This window comes from Mycena indigotica, assembly GCF_014461135.1.
Source record: "Mycena indigotica strain 171206Taipei chromosome Unknown Mind.scaff0002, whole genome shotgun sequence".
NCBI lineage: Eukaryota > Fungi > Basidiomycota > Agaricomycetes > Agaricales > Mycenaceae > Mycena > Mycena indigotica.
This window is the reverse complement of record NW_023503001.1, coordinates 2006390-2028565: the sequence shown is the minus strand read 5'-3', so window position 1 is coordinate 2028565 and position 22176 is coordinate 2006390. Positions and strand designations below refer to the sequence as shown.

The 22176-nt window shown below is 56.8% G+C and overlaps 1 protein-coding gene across 1 annotated transcript; it reads left to right on the top strand.

The window, feature by feature from the left end:
- Positions 1-854: 854 nt before the first annotated feature.
- On the top strand, positions 855-1718 carry MIND_00197000 (HMG box domain-containing protein; the record flags this gene model as incomplete). The annotated part of the gene is made up of 2 exons (XM_037358875.1): positions 855-1286; positions 1338-1718. The coding sequence occupies 2 exons, from the start codon at positions 855-857 to the stop codon at positions 1716-1718; spliced, it is 813 nt and encodes a 270-aa protein (XP_037223970.1).
- Positions 1719-22176: the final 20458 nt, after the last annotated feature.

Sequence of the window (22176 nt, the reverse complement as noted above, 5' to 3'; positions counted from 1 at the left end):
TTTTCTGCGCGGCGCTCCCGCGTTGGCGATGTAACATACACGTGCTCGAAGCGTCGCATCGGCCGCAGGCTTCAGGCAAGTCGATGGACAGTGAATGACCGTCCGCCGCCGCCGCCGGCTGGGAGGTCCGGGACCGATTGATCGCGATCGCGATAAGTAGTACTGACGATCGATCGTACGCGTAAGCAGGACGCGAAGGTGAGGTCCCCGCGCCGCACAACCCCCGCCGCTGCCTCCGCGCGAAGGTGAGCCTCGAAGGCGCGAAGGTATGGCTAATTATACTTAAGCGCGTGATGGGATCACTGGTGACAGCAGCGCCACCGCCACCGTCACTTAGGGTTATTACCTAGCGGGCTTGAGCCTTGACGACGACGACGATGACGAGTGGGTGCGCGACGCGACGTTAGGTCGTCCCAAGCGCTGCAGTCTGGGGCACACAGGTGGCCCGTGGGCGTGGCACGTCCCAAGCGCGGTCAAGGCCCCAGCGCGCGGAGGGCTCGGCCGGTGGCTGTCCTCGCCGACGCGCGAGTCGCCGCTTTGGGACCCACATCCGGATTTGGGCGTGGGACGGGGCGGGAGGTGAAACGGCAGCTGGCATGGCAGGCCCCTGCAGAAGTCGAAGCGGCGGAGAGAAGAGAAGGAGAAGGGGAGGAGAGAGATCCTCGGTGCTTGGGACGCGTCAGCGAAGGGATGCTTTGGCTGGGGACGGGCTTCAAAGCGCGGGTGGTTAAAAGAGAGGCTTTTTGTCTCTTGCCAGACGCCACCTTACCCCACACCCACACCCACAACACCCACAGCCCAACACCCCACAGACCACACACTTTGCCTTATTGTCTCTCCCCACCACCGCCACTATGTCGCGCCACGACGGCTACGTCCCGCGCCCGCCGAACGCGTTCATCGTCTTCCGGTCGCGCTTCATCCGCGAGCACAAGGCCCGCGCCGCTGCCTCTCGGGCGGCCTCGTCGGGCCGGCAGGGGCGGGCGTCGCAGACGGACTGGAGCCGGCTCGCGGCGGAGCGGTGGCGTGCGCTGCCCGACAACGAGCGCCAGGTCTTCTTCGACATCGCAGACCGCATAAAGGAAGAGCACCGCGTGTTGTACCCGGGGTACAAGTACCAGCCCCGTCCGCAGCTAAAAAACCAGGAGGAGACCGAATGGGAGGCCCCAACGACAACGACACGCACCCGGCGCCGCCGTCGGACTGCCTCTGCATCTGCCTCTGCCTCGTCGCCGTACCCGAGCCTCGCGCCTCCGCCACAGAACCACGGCCATGACCACTGGGCGGTGCGTCGCTTCTCTTCTCTTCTTAAAACTCTCGCTGACAGCCATCCGTAGAAATCGCCCTCTCCCGCGGTCTCGTCCGCCTCCTCCTCCGCGACGTCCTACGCCCCCTCCGTCTCGCCCCATCCCTTCCCGCCGCCGACGACGCCGGCGGCGTACTACGACCCTGCCCCGGTGCCTGCCCCGGCCCCGCCACCTGAGCCTGCGCTCGCCTACCCGGCCCCGCCGCCGCTCTACCTCCCGTACGACTACCCGTATGCGGCGGCCGCGGCGGACCCCACCGAGTTCGACTACGGGCTCGGCCCCGTCGACGCCGGGGACGCCTTCTTCGACCTCGGCCTCTCCCAACCCGCCGCCGCCCCCGCGCCGGGACTCGGAGGCAGCGCGGACTTCAACGCCGCTGCGCCGTACGCGGGCTATTATTATAACTATTAGGGCAGGGAAGGGGCATCTTATGCGTCGTTTATTCGTCCCTTCGCCGCTTCATTCGCAGAGTATTCTCAGGCTATGTATCTTCCCCCGTGTACTTCAAGTCGTTGTATAAACAAATGTACGTAGCGTACCCCACACCCCGCCTCGCGCTGAGGGTAAAAAAAAACTGTTATCTGCCAGGGTCAATCGAACACGGTACGGACCGCCGGCGAACGCGCCGTGCCCGCCCCCACGGCCGCGGCCGCGGCCGGCCCCCCGCGCCATGGTACTGTCACTTATATATGAGTGTTGCCGAATGACCGGTGCTTATGGATATGCGCCCACCCAGGCGGCCGCAAAAGAATCAAACATTTAAATGCTAGGTGCGTGGCGCGGATCGAACGGGCGCCGCGGCCGGCACGGACCCCGGACCCGTGTGTCGGGCACGACGGCCACGATGTACGTATTCGACCGCTGTATCGTTGCACTTCTGTATCGTTGTACCTACCTACCGCCTGTCGCGCGCGGACTTCAACGCTGCCGCGCCGTACGCGGGCCATCCTTCAGGGCAGGGAGGGGACCGAGGGGTGCTGTTATGCGTGCAGCGTCGTTTCATTCGCTTCGTTGGCATATTCTCTCCTGCGTTTTCCAAGCGTTTTCTGGGTACCTTATGCATCCTCTGAGCTGTGTTGTGCAGCCCAATCAACGTACTTGAGTATACTGTCCTGCACTGCTTATCCCCTGACGCCGGCGCAAATTTGGAGAAAAAGGTATCCATCACAAAGCCCCATAGAGCGCGGCGCGGGCCGAACGCGCCGTGCCTGCCCGACGGCCGCGGCGTGCACTGTGTGTGCCGCGGAAGGCCATCCTGAGTGTCGTCTGTCATGGATACAGACTGTACAGTATCGCGGGGGTCCTGCGTCTCCGAGATCGTCTGCCCTGGCCAGTGGCCAGTGATCATTGCGCGGCCCCCACACGGAAAAGTCCTCGCCATCACGTCGAAAAAGCAGCCCGTGATGGATATGCGGGGTGCACGGATCGAACAGGCAGCCGGGCCTTGCATGGGCGAGTGGCGCGACGAGCGCTTGCCAGTGACGTGTTCTGTGTATATTGCTCTGTATCGTGCTGCCTGCCGTCTGTTGGACGCCTCGCCGACCCCGGGCGGCGCGCCGGGGGTGGGCCGAAGGGCACCAGAGAATGAGTGTACACTAGGAAACAATCGCCGTGGAGCGGGGCCCCTGGACCCGTGGTGCTGGGAGACATCTTCCCTCGACACTGGAGTTTTCAGGCTGCTCGGCGGATCGAACGCGCGCGACAAGAGCCCTCGGAGATAGGCGATTTCTACCCACGCTCCTTTCCGCATCACCACGATGCCATGTCGCTTTCTTCACTGTCCATAATGGCCGCGGTTGACCCCGTCTCGCCGCCCCCCTGGGGCGGCCCACGGATGTCGCCTGGCCGGCGCCCAGCAAGGTGGGAGAATCTCTGAATCGGGGGATCTTGTAGTTATGTCCACATCCCAGAGGCGCTGTCAAAAAACTATGCAAGATGATAGCTACGGTGCCGGCGACGCGTGTCAAGCTTTGTGTGCCTACTCCGCGGCGAACGTGTCCTTGGCGCTCGTGCCGGTGAGTGGCGTTCGCGGGCATTCCCCGTTTCAAGTTCAGTGCTCAGAAAGCGCTTGGCCTCGTTGTACGACCGAGGTTCGACGTGGAGGCGCGGAAGTAAATACCGAGGCGACCAGGGCGGACAAGGCAGGAGGTGCGTTCGTCGACTGCAGTTCCAGGATGAAAGGACTTATGTCTTCAAGTCGTAGGCCGCAGCGGCGGACGCATGTATCGATGCCAACTTGGAGCAATCATCGGCCGCAGCAGTCTGGCTAGAGCGTGTCCAACTCCCGGGGGTCGAGCTCAGCGGCTCCCTGACGGACACTTGTGCCCGCAACGGCGGTGACATGGCGCCGTATACCCACCGCTAACATCCATCGTCGCTGGGTATGCTCTTGCCGCGAAAGTGGCGACGCTGGCCCATGGCCACGCGAGCCTCCTTCCAATTGGACACGGAGTTAACGGCTCAAGGCGCGACGTATCGGAACAGCGAATGGTGGGATGCGACAGATCTACGGCCTTTGATTCCCGTGCCAGATCTTCGCCTAGACACGTTCCACACAGGTCTAGATGTTGCGCTCGTCGGGCCAGTGGTTAACGTTGTGCTCCCGTCGTCGCAGTCCCGACAACCGTATAAATTCGAGGTGGTCTCCTCCGTTGTCTTCATTCCCTCAGGCTTCTCACCACCACTTCCACACCAAAAACCTATCATCCCCTTCCCTCTACGAACATAATGCAGTTCCTCACCGTCTTCGCCACCCTTGCTGCCTTCGCCACCGCTGCCACCGCCATCGACAACTACCGCGGTGAAGGTGCGTTGTCATATTGTCGTTCATTGAGTCTGAGGCTAACGTAGATATTTGCAGCCACGATCTACAAGTCTGGTCCCAACGCCTGCAACGTCGCCCCCGGCACGCGCTTCATCGCCCTCCCCTCACCCATCTTCGACGACAGCCTCTGCGGCACGATCGTCGCCGTCCAGAACCTCCGTAAGCAGCGGTTCTATGTCTTCTTCAATTTCGGCGCAGCTGACGGTTGCCCGTAGAAAACCACTTCGGCGGCCAGCTCGTTGTCGGCGATCGCTGCGACACCTGCGTCGGCAATGCTGTCCAGATCTCCGAGAACGCCTTTGGCTCTTTCCTCGACGACAACGACAAGGAGATCGGCGTCACCGTCTTTGAGGCCGCGTACGCTGTTGGCATATTCGGCCGCAAGTAAATAGTAAGGATGTTACATAGGATAATTCAAGGGATAATTGGACTGTGAGACTTTCCAGCTACAGCCTAATGAGATTTACACATTGGTACCAAGCAACTTGAAGCTCCCGATATTGCTCATCATCCTGTCCTTTTCTACTAGTCGTCGTCAGAATCGTCTTCACTCGTAGTCTCCTCCTCCGACTCGGATGCAGACTCCGGCTCTCTCTCTAAATGATCCGTGAGGTCAACGCGGCTGTAGTGTGTGAGGGTGAAGATAGTGGCCTCAGCGTAAGAGGACAGTTCACATCCGTCAATGTACAAATCTACCGTTTCCAGCTGCGCGAGCCCTGGGGCTGGTTTGAAGTCACCGATGCAGCGCGACACGAGCATTTCGGCGAGCTGATTGCCATCGTCGCGAAGCACGTCGCCGTCCGCTCCCTCGTGCGTCATCGTGACCGTGAATGTGCGGAGATTTGGAAGCAGGAAAGGTTCCTCACTGTAACGGAGCTGCTGTATGAGGCCAGAGTCAGTCCTGCGCAAGTGGAGCGTCGTAATGCTTGGGTTTTCCGCCAGGAACGCCGGAAGAGATGTAAAGTCGAGGCCGTCGGCGAGCGTGAGGGAGGCAAGCGTGAAGGCTGACCGCTGGTGGAGGGGGCCAAGAATATCAGCAGGCTGTCCATGGGCAGACTGGATTGCACGGAGGTCCAGCGATTTGAGCGACGGAAGCGTCAGACGTTGTAATATAGGATAACGAGTTATCTCGGAGCTTCGCAGAGTCAGATGGACAAGATGTGGCAGGGTTATATGGGCGGGGAGGGAGGAGACGTCCAGCGAGCAAGGATTCGGCTCATTGGGATCATATCGGATTGAGGGGAACATCGCTGATCGCAGTGCTGGGCTTTGGCTCAGCAGCCACACAATGGCACGCACATCCAGCGGGCATTGAAACTCAATCTCCTCCATCTCTGCCCATGCAAAAGCCGGGAGCAGTCCTGTATAGCAAGAAGAGGCTGACCCCCGGGGAAAGTTTAGCACCAGACGACGCAGTTTCGGAGCTTGCTGGAATAGATTGACCATGGCAGCAATCGGAACACTCTGGTCACTAAGGCTTGTACGCCCAGTGATACGGAGAGTATGGAGAACAGAAAATGTCGGCGCAGGGAATGCAACAGCGTCCATGAAGTGGCAGGCCGCCAAACAGATATGTAGGTGGAGGAGGCGATCGGTGAACCCTGGCGCATTGAACAGCTGGGTGAGAATCGGCGATGTGTATTTTTGGTACGTTTTAGGATTCCGCGGCACTCGAGAGCCAACATATACCATCAACTCGTGTGGATGTGCCCGTCGAACCATCTCGTCAAGGCAAGTCAGTGGGTTGCGGCGAGGAACCAGAGGAATCGTAATGCGAAGGTCCTCCCACAGCCGTGGTGCACCAAGGGCGATCGCCCGCCATCGTGCAGAGACTCTTGTGAGGACCATTGCAGCGGAGCGATAATGATAGCTGTTGTAGCGCTCTTTAGCGGGGCCCTCCAGGTAGGCGTGCAGGTACATCGTGAAGATCTGAAAGAGAATTTCGTTCGGGAAGTGACGGAGGGGGGATAGAACGTGGGTTATATCGACAGCCTTTGCGTCGACGTGTGATTTAGCTTGTTGCAACGCCTCCAGAGCCGCTTGGAGGGTGGCAATTTGGTCGGTCAGCCGTTGGGACTCTGCGTGGCTCGCGGCAAGTAGCTGGTGTAACAGTGATGTTTCAGAGGCAGAGGGAGGTGTGTTAGATGCGAAGAGGTGCGCGACCTGCGACAGCTCGACTGTCTCCATGTTGTGGATGGTGATGGTTGATATCAACAAGTGGTGTGACGTGTGACCTGCGATGACGCTATAAGTCTCACGAGACAGGCCAGCGATCAAATGGCACATCACCCCAACAACTCAGAAGAAACCCGGAGGATTTTTTTTTTTTGAAATTTCAATGAAGGTAATAATGGTTGAAAAAATGGTGACCATTATTGATTAGAAAAAAAGGTTTAAACAATGTCAACTAGATAGGAAGGAAATTTAACCAGAAAAAAACACAGATTGTAGCAGAAAATGGGTGCATATATAGGGAAAATGGAAGATATCTGTCAGGGGAACCCCCCACTTCGGACCGTCCGAGCGCATCCGAGGCGCATCCGACTGGCGCCCCCTCGGATGCTCCAACCTACCCCGACCCTCGTCCTCGGCCTCCTTCGCCTGCACAATCACCGATCCGTCAAGACCCTCCCCACGATCACCTTGGGACAGAGCCTGCGACACTGCTCAGGCCTTCTGCGCTCTACGTCGGCAGTTACGGACGACTAGTATATAGTTGGCGCCCTAGCAGGCGGACCCTTAGAGTTTCTTCTCTTTGGATCCTCCCCTGCTAGGTCGGTCCCTTTGTGTATTTCCCGTAGCTTTTATTCACGCTTGTCAGGGGATGAGGGTCCAGGTGCCTAGTTGATAAGGTAGAGAGCGTGGGAACCCGCACCTTTACAAATCAATCAATTGATGGCATCAGCGTCAAAATTTGGGGTTTATGAACCAAAAAAATGTTTTTTCAGTGAAGTTGAAGGTTTATGAGGATGATATCCATGACTTTGAATGTATTTACATTAGCTACATATTACAATCATGCTTCAAACCCCACCAGTTGACTGTAGATACCATTCTGGGCACATGTAACAGAGTGTGACATTCTTCTAAATCTGGTAGTAACTCCAATTACACTTTCTTTTACCTTTAATATATGCCAGTGTAGTCAGATATATGTTCAAAATAGGCTTGTTTGCTGTAAATGATCTGATTTCCTATAAATTACCTGTTTATGCGGCTATGTTGTCACAATCAAGTCATCTTGATGTCACGCTTTGGCTGAGGTCACACATGTCACAGCGACAAAATCCCTGAGGTCAAGAAATCCAAAATGCATATATTTTGAAAGTTTGGAACCTAACTTTAATCAAGCATATCTGTAGCTCTCATTTCCACATGTTTTCAATATTTGTGGGTGTCAACTCTCTGTGTCATAAGGGGCGCATCAGCGCTGATCCCATCAGCTGACTAAAGGTGCGGGGTTCCCACGCTCTCTACCTTACCAAAGCCGGGGGAACAGCCCCTGTCAGGGTTCGGGTCGGGCCAACGGGCCCTATACGGCCCATCGGACCCTCACCACCCTTAGAGCCCTAGGGCTTGACAAGCCCTCATAATTCACAAGCTCAAAGCAATGAGCAACAACACTAATATCCCAGAGAAGGGACATAATCACGGATCGCGCTTTAGTCAGCCATCAAGCCATCATGACCCGCCATCAGGGATCATGATGCGCCGCCGGACGCCCTTGACAGCGGGCCCAATCGGCCCTAGACAACCACAGGGTCCAGGAGGGAGCTCCTTACTGTTGCATTGTCAAACACTCCTTAGTGTCGACATTGGCATGGCTCCTTTCCAGAGGAATGGTCCCTGGGCTCCTAGCGGAGCGACCAGGGACGACCAGAGACATCCCCTGCTCCCTTCTGATCGACCCTCAGCGGGCCCGATCGGCCCCTAGCGCCCACAGTATATAAAGACTAGAGTATTACTCCTGTACCTTAGGTTTAGCATTGAAGTCTCTTCCTTTGAACCCTACTCCGGCCTGGTCCCCTAGAGCGGGGTTGCTGCGACGAATCCCCGTGCAAGGGGTGTCCAGGCAACCCCTGACGCTCCAGGCTCGCTTGCCTCATTGACCTGAGCCCTTGGTTGGGCTGGACAGCCCAGGCTCTTGTCTCTTATGTTCACTCCTTGTCCTAGTCACTTCCTGCTTGCTCTCTGGCCTCAAACCGCGGGTTCCCCTGGTACGGGGCGATGGGAGGGTGCGGGCCCGATCGGGCCCGCATGTCACGCGTCACACCGGGCCGTTGCGCGGCCTCCAGAAGCCCCAGCAGCTCACTCCTCCAGTTTAGGAGATGTGTCACCCCTTGGACTGGCAAGCCTCCTCAAGCGCTCCAGGGGTCTCGGGCCCGCAACCCCTGTTGCGGGGCGACACCCCGCGACCCCCTGAACCGTCGGGCGTGACCGCGTGACGTCACGCCCCGCCCGAACGGCTTGTTCGACTGGCTAAGGCTATGTCTTGCCCTATGCCTTGGGCACTGATAGGGCTTCTCCTGGGCAGCACTCTTCGACTATGGACTTGTTCCCTTCAGCAGGGGTAGGACACTCTAGGCGACCACTTGTATCCTGTGACGCCGCTGTCATACGACGTGACAGCGGGGCGTCCCGAGTCGCCCCGAGTCGTCCCTACCCTGCTCTCTATTGCAGCGGCACCACCTGCCCTGCCTGGTTGCCAACCACCCGCTCATGGGGGGTTGAACCCTCTTTCCCACACTTGTCAGACTGGCAGGAGACCGTCACGTGGGCCCGGGCCGGCCCTGTTCCTGACAGCCCCACAGCCAACTACTTAAGTACAGGGCTATCTGCGCACGGACCAGTCACGTGATCAGTCACAGCTGTCACATCACATGCTCCCCTTACACCAACCCCTCCTCAAGATCCGTCGCCTCGACGGATAGGCGGAGTGTAGGGTTCTGCGAACTCGTATTCGGTTGGGCTTCGAGGGTGCGTCTGTATAGGTAGGCAAGGGAGGCGATGACGATAGCCACTATCGTAGCCCACGCCGGGAGTGCGATGACGGTGGTAGTGTCCATTCTGTTGCGGGTGTAGGGGGATCGCTTAGATTCTGTCAGACTGCAGGTCGGGCCGTGCAAGGACTTCTCCTAAGAACGCGCGCCCGGAACAGAACAGACGGGTAGTCGGGCCTGCAAGTACGGCGGGCGGGGTAGATCGAAACCGAAAGGGCCCGTGAACTCGGTCCCTTGCCGTAGTCGGTGGTCGAAGGTTCGAATCGGGTCGTGTCGGGCCCGATGAGTCGATAGCGTCTCCTCGCACGGAGTAAGGTGGTTCTTCAGACGATCTAAGCGATAGAGTACAGGGTACACTATCGCGCCTTATATACGCGGGCCCGCAAAGGGGGTGATCGGACACCCTGGCCTCTCCTCTTCCTCCTCGCTCCCGTTCCTGGCCGCAGAGGGGATGATCGTACATCCCTTGCGGGCCAGGCGCTACTCCTGACCTCCTAGCACTCCTCCCCAGTCCCCTTGTGTCGAGTTGGGCTCGGCGACGGCTCGACGCGTCGTTCTCGGTCACGTGCTTCCCACGTGTGCGTTCCTCCTACTGGGGCGCATGTTCCCCGTCGTCACGTGCTGCGTGTTGCAGGCCCGCAATGGCCCGACACCAGCGCTGGAGCGGACGGGCCGGGTCTTATCCGTGACAGAAATAGAGGTTGTTGCCTATGACGCGCGATGACTGCGCAGGTACGTCCCCTCGTCGGGCAGTCTGCCGGTTATGCGGCCGGGCGTGAGCTACGTCGATCTGCATAGGAGAGCCGATCGGGGTAGGTGATGCACTGGTCAGCGCCGACGGAGTGGCCATAACCACCAAGGGTGCGAAGGGAGTAGGGTAAGGCTGGGGGGTAGGAAGAGATAGTGCCGCGGCCTGCATAGGTTGGGTAGTGGCGGCAGCAGGTTGGCGCGGTAGGGAAGCCGGGAAGAGGGGGGAAGACAGTCGTGAATGCCCAGCTGGCCCACCAGTGGCCCTCGGATGAGTGGCAGGTCGAACCGCAGTAGTGGCGTGGGGCACCTGAGACTGGGCATGTATCACGGTGAACGAGCGGTGCGGAGGGGCACGGTCAACATCCATCTTCGTGGCATGTGGTACAGGCACAGGCGCGGCAGGAGGAGGGGGGGCAGGTCCCTCGGCAGACGGTGGCTGACGTTGCTTCTTCGCACGGACATGCTTGCGCATGAACCGTTTCCCAAGCGCAATAAGCGCTTCACCGATTTGCTGGTCGGTTCCCCGGATAGAGACCCAGCACTCGCCAGGCGCAGCGTGATCAGAGTACGCGCGCAACTGAGCACCGGAAGTGTCGTGAGCTTGGTGGAGACCCTTGCCGCCACGACCCACGATATGCCCGACAGCCGAGTCAGGCACCACAAGCGTACAAGAGAAGCGCGTGACAGTGTCAGGCGCAGTAGGAGGGAAGGTTTCGGCAAGTGGTATAGAAGTGTGGGCAGCAGCAATGACAGCAGGGGTAGGGGCCGGGACTGTTGGAAGAACCCAGCGAGTGCCGTCCCAGACACCATGGAATGTAGGACCAGGGGAAGGGGGAGCAGGAGGTGGAGCAGGCATACCATACTCAAGCACAGAAAATATTTTCTACAATATATCTGTGCTTTATCCCATAGGAAGACCCAGAGTAAAACAGTCACATTTATCTAGTTGTTCATGCTAAGTTATGTCAAACCCTGGGTTTAAGAAACCTTTTTTCTTCACTATTTAAACCTTTTATTCTAGCCCTGGTTGATAAAATAAGACAAGGAGGAGATAAGATGGACAATAAAATGGTGATTGGATCATCAGATGTCGATGCTGATGTTGATTGACAGCGTGGAGTTGGACATGAGGCAAACAGCATGTAAAGGCATGGCTAAAGTATGACGTCATTGCCTCTCGTCTTAGGCATGGTAAACACATGGTAGTAGTGTATATAAGTAGAGTAGATTTTGTCTTGTACCCCAGTCTTCGAATTCCATCATCTTTACGATATCCTTTCACAGTTTTTCTTGCTTGCCTTTACTGGCCAACTGGCATCCTCTGAATTAGTGTTCTTTGTGACAAGTTACTACCATTTATACAAAGGAAGAATCCGGAGACATGTCTAAGGTTTTTCTACTAGATAAAGCCACATAAAAATAAGTAGATAGATCTGGGATTTACTTTTGCCCTTATCCTACACCTTTCTCTATAGGAATTTCTGAATCAGCCTAGTGCACTGGGCCATTCCCACAAATTTTCCCTCTGAAAGGTGAGGTGAAAAATCTGAATATTGTGTGTCTAGCTGGCCAGGAAGGCAATGAGCTCGTTAACCGAGGTGAGTAACAATTTCAAGTCTGTGTTGACCTGTATGTCTGAATGTGGTTTTATAGGACTTGCTTGGTGCATACTTATAAGCTGGGGAGGCGGCAAGGGCTCTGGAAGCAAAGATGACCCCGCAAGCACGAATTTTGCTGCATCATAGACATCCTTCACGTCATATGGGTCGTCTTGGTGGATGTGGGGCCACAATATTTGAAGCCATTGCTTCACAGAGGCTTGGAGCGAAGCAGGTTGGAGTGTGCAAATGAAAGTGCAACTCCGTTTGGTCTTGAAAAGGCGGTTTTTGGAGGTGAGGAATCGGGAAATGTGAGTGAACGTCCAATAGAACGTGGCGAGGTCGTTTTCAGAGTGGATTGCGGCTTGAGCTATTGAATGGAGGTGAGTTTCCCAATCTTTTAGTGTATGTAAAGATTGTTCTCATCATTGCTGGCATAGAGCTGTTGGATGGCAAACTTAAACTGCTCTAACTGCAACCCAGAGAGGGAGAGGAAGAGAGAAAGACTTTAGACTATGAACTCTGAGGGGGAAAACTATAATATGACTAAACTAAGAACACTCTTATATACTAAGATACTGGCACAGATCAGCAAAGGTACCTACAAGCTCGACCTCCTATCACACCCTGTTGATTCCTACCACATACCTATCCTTTTTGATCCGATCATCACCCTGATGACATCCCTGCTTGTCACTGTTCCTGTCAAATGTCTATGTCCTGTTGCATAGCCTTACTCTGACAGTAGTGTGACAAGTGCTATGGTGAAACAGCTACTTACAGTCTAGTTTAGTCTGACACCTGTTGCACTAGTATGTGACGTCACAGGTGCAGACGGTATATAAGTAGCCTGCTAGATCTCCTGTACCCTAGTCCTTTTATTCTCATTGATTACACCAAACACACCTACCTGTTTGGGAGTCTGTCATACTAGTAACAAACTCCTACCATCTTATGAATCCTCCCTTTACTTTGTTCTATGGAGCCATCACTTGATCACTCATTCAGTTGACCCATCATTTCATCAAGCTCTGTTTGTGACACCTCCCTCCGCGCTAGTCGAGACCCTAGCCAGTCTTCCCCATCGTCAAGCTCAAGCTTCCCCGATGCTCCAGCTATGTGTGACCAACCCCTCTCCGGACCTCAAAGACAGAGTCCCGGATGAAAATGTGTTTTAAAAAATATAATGACAAGTTTATCTGTTGCTCTATCACTCAGAGAACCTGAGGTTCCTTACCTAGACCAATGCTCAAATATATTTAACATTTACCTTTAGTTTTTTCCTTTATAAAATTCACAGCTTATTAAATATGGTATTATGTTATCAGACAGTTTTAGCTCAAGTGTTTCTGCTGGACAAGGGATAGCTTTGTCTACAGATTTTCTCTATGTCAAAAGCTACAATTTATATAGCAATTTCATCACACGAAGAATAGATAGATACATCCAGGATTTACTCTGGCCTTTATTTTGCAAGGGGTGATTCATGTTGGGGTTTTGCACACAAAAAGGAGCCCAAAGCTGGACTTTTACGGAGGAAATCAAGGTTCAGATCAGTGGCTTGAATTCCGGACAGATTCAGGGTGCTGATCATTGGGCACATGGCCAGGAATTACCTTGTTTGGTAATTTACCGGTCACCTTGTGTAACTGCCGAAATATTTCAGTGTCCGGCAGTCTGGCTTGGTGTCTGGCCTGCAGGACTGTGGTTAGCAAATTGGGCCCTGTTCCACCTGCAACTCCTTAACTGATTAGCTTAAAACACTACAGTACTGCTCAGAGCAACAATCACACTTGGCATAGTTTCTAGTCAGCTACCAAGCAGGCACACCCTTAGAGGTTTTTCTCTGTGCATTCTCCCCTGCTAGGACCTTGCCCTTACAATGTCATTGTATTTGGTCTGACATGAGTGGGAAGAGTATGTGGAAGAAGAGATGAGAAGGATATTATCAATGTATTGGAGAGGTCCGATCTGATAATGGAATGAGAAATGTTGTTAACACTTATGTTATTTGCTGCCAATTGTCAGACTGCGGGTCAGGCCGTGCAAGGATCTCTCCTAAGAACGCGCGCCCGGAACAGAACAGACGGATAGTCGGGCCCGCAAGTATGGCGGGCGGGGTAGATTGAAACCGAAAGGGCCCGTGAACTCGGTCCCTTGTTGCTATCGGTGGTCGAAGGTTCGAATCGGGTCGTGTTGGGCCCGATGAGTCGATAACGCCTCCTTGCACGGAGTAAGGTAGTTCTTCAGACGATCTAAGTGATAGAGTACAGGGTACACTATCGCGTCTTATATATGCGGGCCCGCAAAGGGGGGTGATCAGACACCCTGGCCTCTCCTGCTCCTCCTCGCCCCTGTTCCTGGCCGCAGAGGGGACGATGGTACATCCCTTGCGGGCCAGGCGCTACTCCTGACCTCCTAGCACTCCTCCCCAGTCCCCTTGTGTCGAAGTTGGGCTCGGCGACGGCTCGACGCGTCGTTCTCGGTCACGTGCTTCCCATGTGTGCGTTCCTCCAACATGCGCCCCAGCATGTTGGAGGAACGACTATCTGTCTGTTCTGTTCTGGGCGCGCGTTCTTAGGAGAAGTCCTCGCACGGCCCGACCCGCAGTCTGACAGAATCTAAGCGATCCCCTTACGCCCGCACAACAGAACACACGAGGGGGCAGCACGAATTAATTGCAGAAGTCCAAAAGTGATACAAAAATAACAAAAAAAAAAAAAACCACGGAAAACACCCGTCAGCTACGCCCGGCTCTTCCCCTTTCGACCCGCCGCAGGACCCGACGGAGGTGGACGTTGCGACCCCGACCCAGGCCGAGTACCCCCAGGAACGGGGCTCGAGCGACCGGCCTGGCAACGGTCCGCGGCGGCCCTTTGCTCCCACAAGTCCAACCGGGTTGACCCCGAGTCGTCGACGGCCCCGAAGACGTCTCGCACCCGAGTGTACAACTCCACCATTTGGGCCGCAGAGAACCGGTGCCCCAGGTAGTCCATCAGTTCGAAATCCGCCGGCTGCATCAACATGCGAGTCTCGGACCGGAGTGAACGCAGGACGCCGGTGGACAGCGGGCTATCCTGGGGCCGGGTCAGTAACTGATGCAACAGCGTCACCCCTACGGGCGGAAAACCGGCACGACTGGACCACATCCGGGTCGTCCAACAACCGGTGCGCCTCGGCAGTGGCCCGAACCGGCGACGGCTCGCCGAACCAAAGCGTCCACGTCCGGGTAACCCTCCGGGCGGAAAGACATGTCCCCCATCGCCGAGGGGCCCAGCTTCGGGACGGCCCGCGTCCCTATGCGGCCCGGTGGGTGGGGGGCGGATCGGGGTGACCGGTGCGGAACGAGGGGGCGCGGGAGATCGCGCGCGAGGAGGGGGCGCTGGCCGACGGACCGGGGAGGCCGATCGCCGAGGGGGAGGAGAGCGGGAGCACCGACGCGACGGCCCAGTTCGGGGACCCCGCGACCGAGCCCGGGGGCGTCGCGGAGACGGTTGGCGGCCCGCGTGCCGGTTCAGAACGTTGGGACGGGAAGAGTGCCCCTTGTCCTCCGAACGACGCCGATGTTGCGCCCGCAAGGTATTAGAGCGAGGCAGAAAACGGAAGCAGAAGCGCCGGTAGAGGAAATTCTCCGACACCGCTTGAAGATCCGCGAACCGCGAATCCATCTCCAACAGAGCATACACGCCCTCCTCGTCCGTGCACTCCCAGAACTCGAAACGCCATGGGGACGCGCGCAAATCCTTGGCCTCGTAAGCGGCCGCAAACGGGCCCCACGAATTGCAACGGCGGTGTGAGCGGCTACACCAGTCACAAGCCCGCCGGACGTTGGCCGGGAGTTTAGAAGCGAGGTCGCCGGGCTGGCCCCAGACGGTACAAAGCCGCCCCGTCTGCACGCAAAAAGAACAACGAGGCGTGATAGTCCGAACCACTTCGCCGAGGCGGCGCAACGGCTCCCCCGGGAAACGTTCGGTCGCGCCCGTGCGACTCAAGGCCGGGGCAGAGGGCACGTAGCCGTCCGTGTCCTCCACCGTAAGCCGCGACACCCGGTTCGACGGGAAGGTGCGGGGGGCAGAACGGCTGGGGACCACTGGGATCGGCGGATCATCGTCCGAAATCTCGATCACGGACGCCTCGCGGATCGGAACGGGAGGGCCGGGTAGCATTTCCAACCCGGGCGACGACGCGCGTGAAAGGGCCCATCGATACATCGTCGGAGTCGTCGGCATCGAGCATGATGACTTCGGGGGCCACCGGCAAGGAGCGGGGACGGACGGAAGGACAGAACCGGGGACCAGACGCCGCCCTCGGGCAAACCTACCGGGGCCCGATGCCGGATCACCCCCGGCCCGGGTGGCAGTAGCCCGGCACCAACCACAGACTCCAACTCCTCAACGACTGACGGATCCGGGAAAACCATTTCGGCAGTGTCCTGACGAACGACCAGGGGCGGGGAAGGCTCCGTGCCAGGGTCCAACCACTCCGCCCAACGCTCCGCCACACCCAGGAAAGAGAATGTGGTCCCTAATTCCGCCTCTTGGAGGTTACGGGCTCCCTCAAAGGTCGCCGCCGCGCGAGGGTCGGGACCCTCCCAGAATCGCACCCCAAACTCCAGTACCGGGTCCCAAGCGAAGTAGTGAGGAACGAGCAAAGGGTGGGGCTGTTGCAAATGATGAAGGAGCAACTCGGCACGGGGACGGCACAGGGAGGGGAATACGCGACCCACACAGTCGAGAGCCAGGTCCCAGAGACCACGGGACAGGAAGACCGGGAGGCCCGCCAACGATAACGAGAACACAAAGCGAAGGACCTCGCGCTGCCAAGGGGGTTAGTGAACGTGAAGAGGGAGCAGCGGCCGATTACGCACGAGGATTGGCCACAAATCCTCAAACGCCTCTCGATCCGCCCCGTCTTCCTCACACGGCGCCAGGGCAACGACAAACTGGCGCGCGAGACCGCCCAAGTATTCGCGTAAGTCGGAAGGGCCACCCGACCCGCAACCAGGGAAATTCCACCGACACGACGACTCGTAAGCATCGAATAGAACGCCAAAGAAACGGTCCCGAGGACCGAACACGGACGGGCGCCAGAGGGCAGCCGCCATGGCTGCATCAAACGAGGCCTGAAGCCAATCCCAGAGACTGGTACTGGGAGGGCGAACGAGAGGGGGGCGATGAAGATGGGAGAAGCGATAAGCAGGATCCCTGAAGTACCCGCGCGAAAAGCGGGGGGACGGGAGTGGTGGAGGCGCGGATGACGCGTGAAGTGGGTCCGGACGAAGATACGCGAAAGGTCGACCCCATGCACGGGGAGGCGGATGACCTGGCGAGCGGGAAGGTCCGCCAAATCAACGAGGCCAGACTGTTGGACGGGGTACGAAGAATGGTTGGGGTCGCTGGTCGGGGCAAACGACGGGAAGGCTAGGGCGTCCAGAAAAAGAAAGTGCTCGAGGAGGAAACCAGGCGCTACCCGTAACGGCGGGACTGCGCTGGAGTACGGCGGCAATGTTTCGTCGATAAAGGAATAGTGGGGGGCCATGACAGGGAGACGACGAAAAACGAAGGGGAAAGGAGAATCGACACAGCCTATATATGGCCCGAAACAGGGAATATTCCATATGGAAACCCTCGCAAAAAGGAGAGTGAAGTGAGACGCCCCGAGGACGCCCGAAATAGCAAGAAGAGGACAAAGGACACGAAATATATTGTCAACACGAAACGCTATACCGCACGTGACCGCGGTGAAACACTTGATGGACAGGAAGAATCGATCTGCGGACGCCACGAGGCGACAGAAGCCGCGGGAGATTAAAATGCGCAGCCGAAGCTTAGCTTAAGCTTATGGGCTGGATGGAATTTGCGATTGGAAGGACGAGCTAGAGTCAAAATTAAACCCGAGAAACCGGGGCGACCGAGCCACGCCGACTCGAGACGAGTCGTTCCTAGGGAGGGGGTGATGTCACGGATAAGACCCGGCCCGTCCGCTCCGGCGCTGGTGTCGGGCCATCGCGGGCCCGTAACACGCAGCACGTGACGACGGGGAACATGCGCCCCAGTAGGAGGAACGCACACGTGGGAAGCATGTGACCGAGAACGACGCGTCGAGCCGTCGCCGAGCCCAACTCGACACCAGGGGACTGGGGAGGAGTGCTAGGAGGTCAGGAGTAGCGCCTGGCCCGCAAGGGATGTGCGATCGTCCCCTCTGCGGCCAGGAACGGGAGCGAGGAGGAGAAGGAGAGGCCAGGGTGTCCGATCACCCCCTTTGCGGGCCCGCGTATATAAAGGCGCGATAGTGTACCCTGTACTCTATCGCTTAGATCGTCTAAAGAACTACCTTACTCCGTGCGAGGAGACGCTATCGACTCATCGGGCCCGACACGACCCGATTCGAACCTTCGACCACCGACTATGGCAAGGGACCGAGTTCACGGGCCCTTTCGGTTTCGATCTACCCCGCCCGCCCGTACTTGCGGGCCCGACTATCCGTCTGTTCTGTTCCGGGCGCGCGTTCTTAGGAGAAGTCCTCGCACGGCCCGACCCGCAGTCTGACAGGTACGGGGCCTTTTACGAGCCATACGGAGCAAATACGGAGCTTACCGTGCTACGGACGAGGCACCAGCCGGCCTTACAGTGCGGTACGGTGTACGGTGCAGTACGGGATACGGCCGTCTACGTCAGGTAGACCGGCCGCGTATCATGGCCTCGGCGATGTCAAGCGTGTATTTTCCGCTGGACTGTTTCCAGGTGGAGACCAGCCACCAATTGCAAATCCATAGCCCAGGGGGCTGAAACAGCCGCCCAGTGATCCCATCACCATATCAGCCTGCACGTACGGATACGATACGGACCATGTAGTCAGTTCTTGGAGCTCCACGGTACGGACCCTTCATCCGTCCGTCGTACGTCCGTACGTCCGTATGCCATATGGCTACGGATACGGTGCCGAGCCCTAAGAATAGCCTCCTGCATCCTTTCTTAGACACAAGTCCACAAATTGAATGTTTCACCTCAGAGACCGTACCCTAGTGACCTAATCACATGGGCTCATGGTCCGCAGTACCCTTGGCTCGGCTTGGCAGTTGAAAGTGAAGTCAGCCATATTTCGGTAAGATATTGTAGTGCAACGCAACAATCTGAATAATTTTGCCTCAGTGAAGCTGGTTCTCAGTCGTACTACCTAAATGAACATGCAGATCATCCATTCGACCATTACAGTCTCGGCAGTTGGTGACAAGTTCAGTGAGTTTGGGGTCTCACACCATATATAGAGAGAAAATGTGCAGACAGACTCGGAGGGAGATGGAGAGAGAAACAAGTGCTTTGCCACTTTGCATGCCAATGCTTTAAGTTGGGCTATGACACATAGGTCTATGCACAAGCGTGACACTCTGGTCTCCGGTACATGGTCTACAGATGGTCCATGGACTGCGTCCACAGATCACCTTCCCAGTGACCCAGATGCTCTTGGCAGTTGGAGTGCTTCAATCAAGCAAACCCCTCAGAACTATTGCTGGCTGCTTGTTCACCACTGGCACAGGCCAATGAAGAAGATTCACAATTGTCTTTTCAGATTGATCATACCAGTGCCCAAGGCACATGTATGTTGTGAGTTAATTCAAAGTGATGTGGGGCAGCCTGATGATTCGATGTATCCTGTTTCTAAAACACTAGACAGGCTGGGGCTACGCCCCAGCTTCAAATGTTGTTTCACAATTTTTTGCAGACTGAATATGCCAATTTTATTCATGAGTTTATGAAATATCAAGGTCTGCATGCCCTCTATACTGATATTACAGCCAAGAACAACATCACAAATTGCCTTAAATTGGACTTGTTTATGGTACTTGATGTAAAATCTTAATTTTACAGCTTTGTGTCCCAATTAGACTTTACAGCTTTTCTTACCAACTTAGGGTTTTAACAGCAGTGGTCCCAAAAGTGGAAATGTGGAGTAAATAAATTGCTAAAGCTGATGCCAAACATGTGCATACATTCACACGACATCTGCTTAATATAAGAGTAATATAGCTAAGATAGAATAGCGAATTTGAGAGGCTCTGAGACACACAGTACTTAAGTTAACACGACTGCGCACACTCAACTTCAAGACCAACATGGAGCATCCAAAGGTTCAAGCGGCTGGTACAGTCTCCTCCTCCGGTTAGCATATAGCTTCGTTAAACAAGTAGCCGCTAACAGGTCACAAGTAGCATCGTACTCGGCCGCGTCGGGGCGTTCGATTCGCGCCACGCCGGCATACTTGAAGCAGGTGTGAAATGTGGCATGTCATTTCTTTTTTTCTTCTTCTTCGACGTGGAATTGGGGCCAACGCCCACGCTTAGCAGACAATATGAACCCAAGACCCTCAAGGCGCCCGCGGGAGCAAGTACCGCACTGGCCCGGCCCCGTTCTCTCTCTCCTCCTCCTCCGGCTCGTTCTCGGGCACCTCGACGAGCAGGCCGTCCCCTGCCTCCGTGTCCTCATCCGTCCCCGGCCCCGGCGCCGGAACCGGAAGCAGGCCGAAGTCGGCGAGCCCCGCGCGGATCGCCGCGCGCATGCGGGCGGCGTGTGCGGCGCGCTGGGGGCCGCACGTCGCGGGCCGGAGCGCGTCGGGGTACGTCCCGCGGACGACGAGGGTCTGCAGGGCGGGGAAGTGCGTCGTGCTCGCGACGAGCGCGAGGAGCGTGGGCTATCGCAGCTCTACGTCAGCCCACATCAGCAGGGAAGAGGCACGTGCTCACGATGGCGGGCGGGTCCACCGCGGAGGCCAGCTCGGGGAGGACGTTCCGCGGGTTGAGCGTCACCGCGAGGCGGCGCAGGCGGGGCATGCACATGTGCGCCGCGGCGAGGAACGGCGGGAGGTGCGGCATCACGGCCCAGATGCTGACATGCGCGCTGCCGAACGCGAGGTCCGCGAGCGTGGGCGCGTGCCGCGGGAGCACGTGCGTGAAAAACACGTCCGCGAGGCCGTTGCTCCAGCCCTCGCCGGGCGACGCGTCGTGCAGGTGGAGCACGTGCAGCGCCAGGGCGGGGTGGGTGTGGAGGAGGTGCAGCAGGTCGGCGGACGGCGCGGACGTGCACAGATGCGTCAGCAGACCGGTGCGGAAGACGCCGGGCCGGAAGGCGGACCAGAGATGGGCGCCGAAGTCGGCCGCGGCGTGCACGGTGAGCGAGGTGAGCTGCAGGTTGCACTCGATGACGGCGGCGAGGAACTTGGCCAGCTCGGGCGTCGCGGCTGGGGACCCGCGGAACGTGAGCGTCGTCAGGCGGGTGACGCAGGAGAAGTTGAGGCGCTGGTTCGGGGCGAGGCTGTGGACGCGGAGATGGAGTGTGGTGACCGTCCGAAGGCGGTTGAGCAGCGACTGCACCGCATCGGGCAGCCAAAACGGGTCCGCCGCGTGCAGCTCCCATCTGACAAAATTTAGCCAGAGGAGGCACAGTAAAACAGCACGCACTCGACGGTATCGACCCTCGTCAGCCCATCCAACAGCGCCATCACCGCGCCCATCGCCGCCTCCTCCCTCACCGCCCTATCCCGCCTCCCCTCCCCGCTCCGCGCGCCGACATCGATACTCCGCACCCTCCCTTTCGGCCGACACACCCTCAGGACCGTCGCATGCATCGCCCACATCTCCACGCGCTCCGCCAGCACCATCACGCCGCGCGCACGTGCGCCCGCAAGCAGCGCCCCGTCCAGCGCCAGCACCCGGTAGAACACCGCGTCGAGCGCATCGTGCAGCGTGCGGCACAGCAGGCGCGCGCTGCACACGTCCGCATGCGGCAGCTATCTCACGTCGTCAGTTCACGGTCGGCCAGAGCCGTGGCGCACGTGCCTCGCTGACGTAGCCCACGACGATCTCAACGAGCTCCGGCGGCAGGTCGTCGAACGTCGCGAGGGCCATCCTGAATGGTCGAAGGAAAAAAGAGAGAAGAGAAGAGAAGACGCCCGCGTTTGACGTTTGATTGATGGCGCACGTGATGATGTGGCGTTTGACAGCCCGGGATGATCGGCCGATTCGGAATTCATTGAATGCTTGAACAAAATTGTAAAGGCGGCCTGGGTCCTTCTCTTGGAAGGACATAAGGGATCTATGTGGTATATGAGGCAGGACAGGACCCAGTAACCCAACCTAACATCAGAATTGTGCTCTTGTACCACTAAGCTGTGCAGCCTGTTGTTCACTACAAGCTTGGGTTGTGATGATTATGTTTGGTTTCTGTTCTTTTTCACCTGTTAATCCCACAAGTCCTTTGTGGTTAGAATGTACGCTACAGCGTGGTGTGCATTCCAACTAGAAATGTTTCCGTAAATGGCCTAATGCTGAAATAAATAAAGTTTAAAGTTACAATAAACGTAACAATTCTGGGGGGGCTAAGACTTGAATGCTAAGTCGGCAACCTATGCTGCAATATCTACTATAAATATTAAGCTAACAGATTATTAAAACTTGCCAAAAAAGACAATTTCAGTTAAAAGGACTATAAGGCATGTAGACTGTAATATCTACTATCTTCGGTGACATATTAATGATTACATCATTAAAAGTTACCAAAAAAACAATGCTTGGTATGACTATAGGCAGGATCTAGTACCTAATTAACTATGATACACAACACTGTTAGATTATATTTGTTATATTATCTCCTACTATTCATATTGATGGTTCTATATATGCTGTTCATGTCAAAACCTAGGTA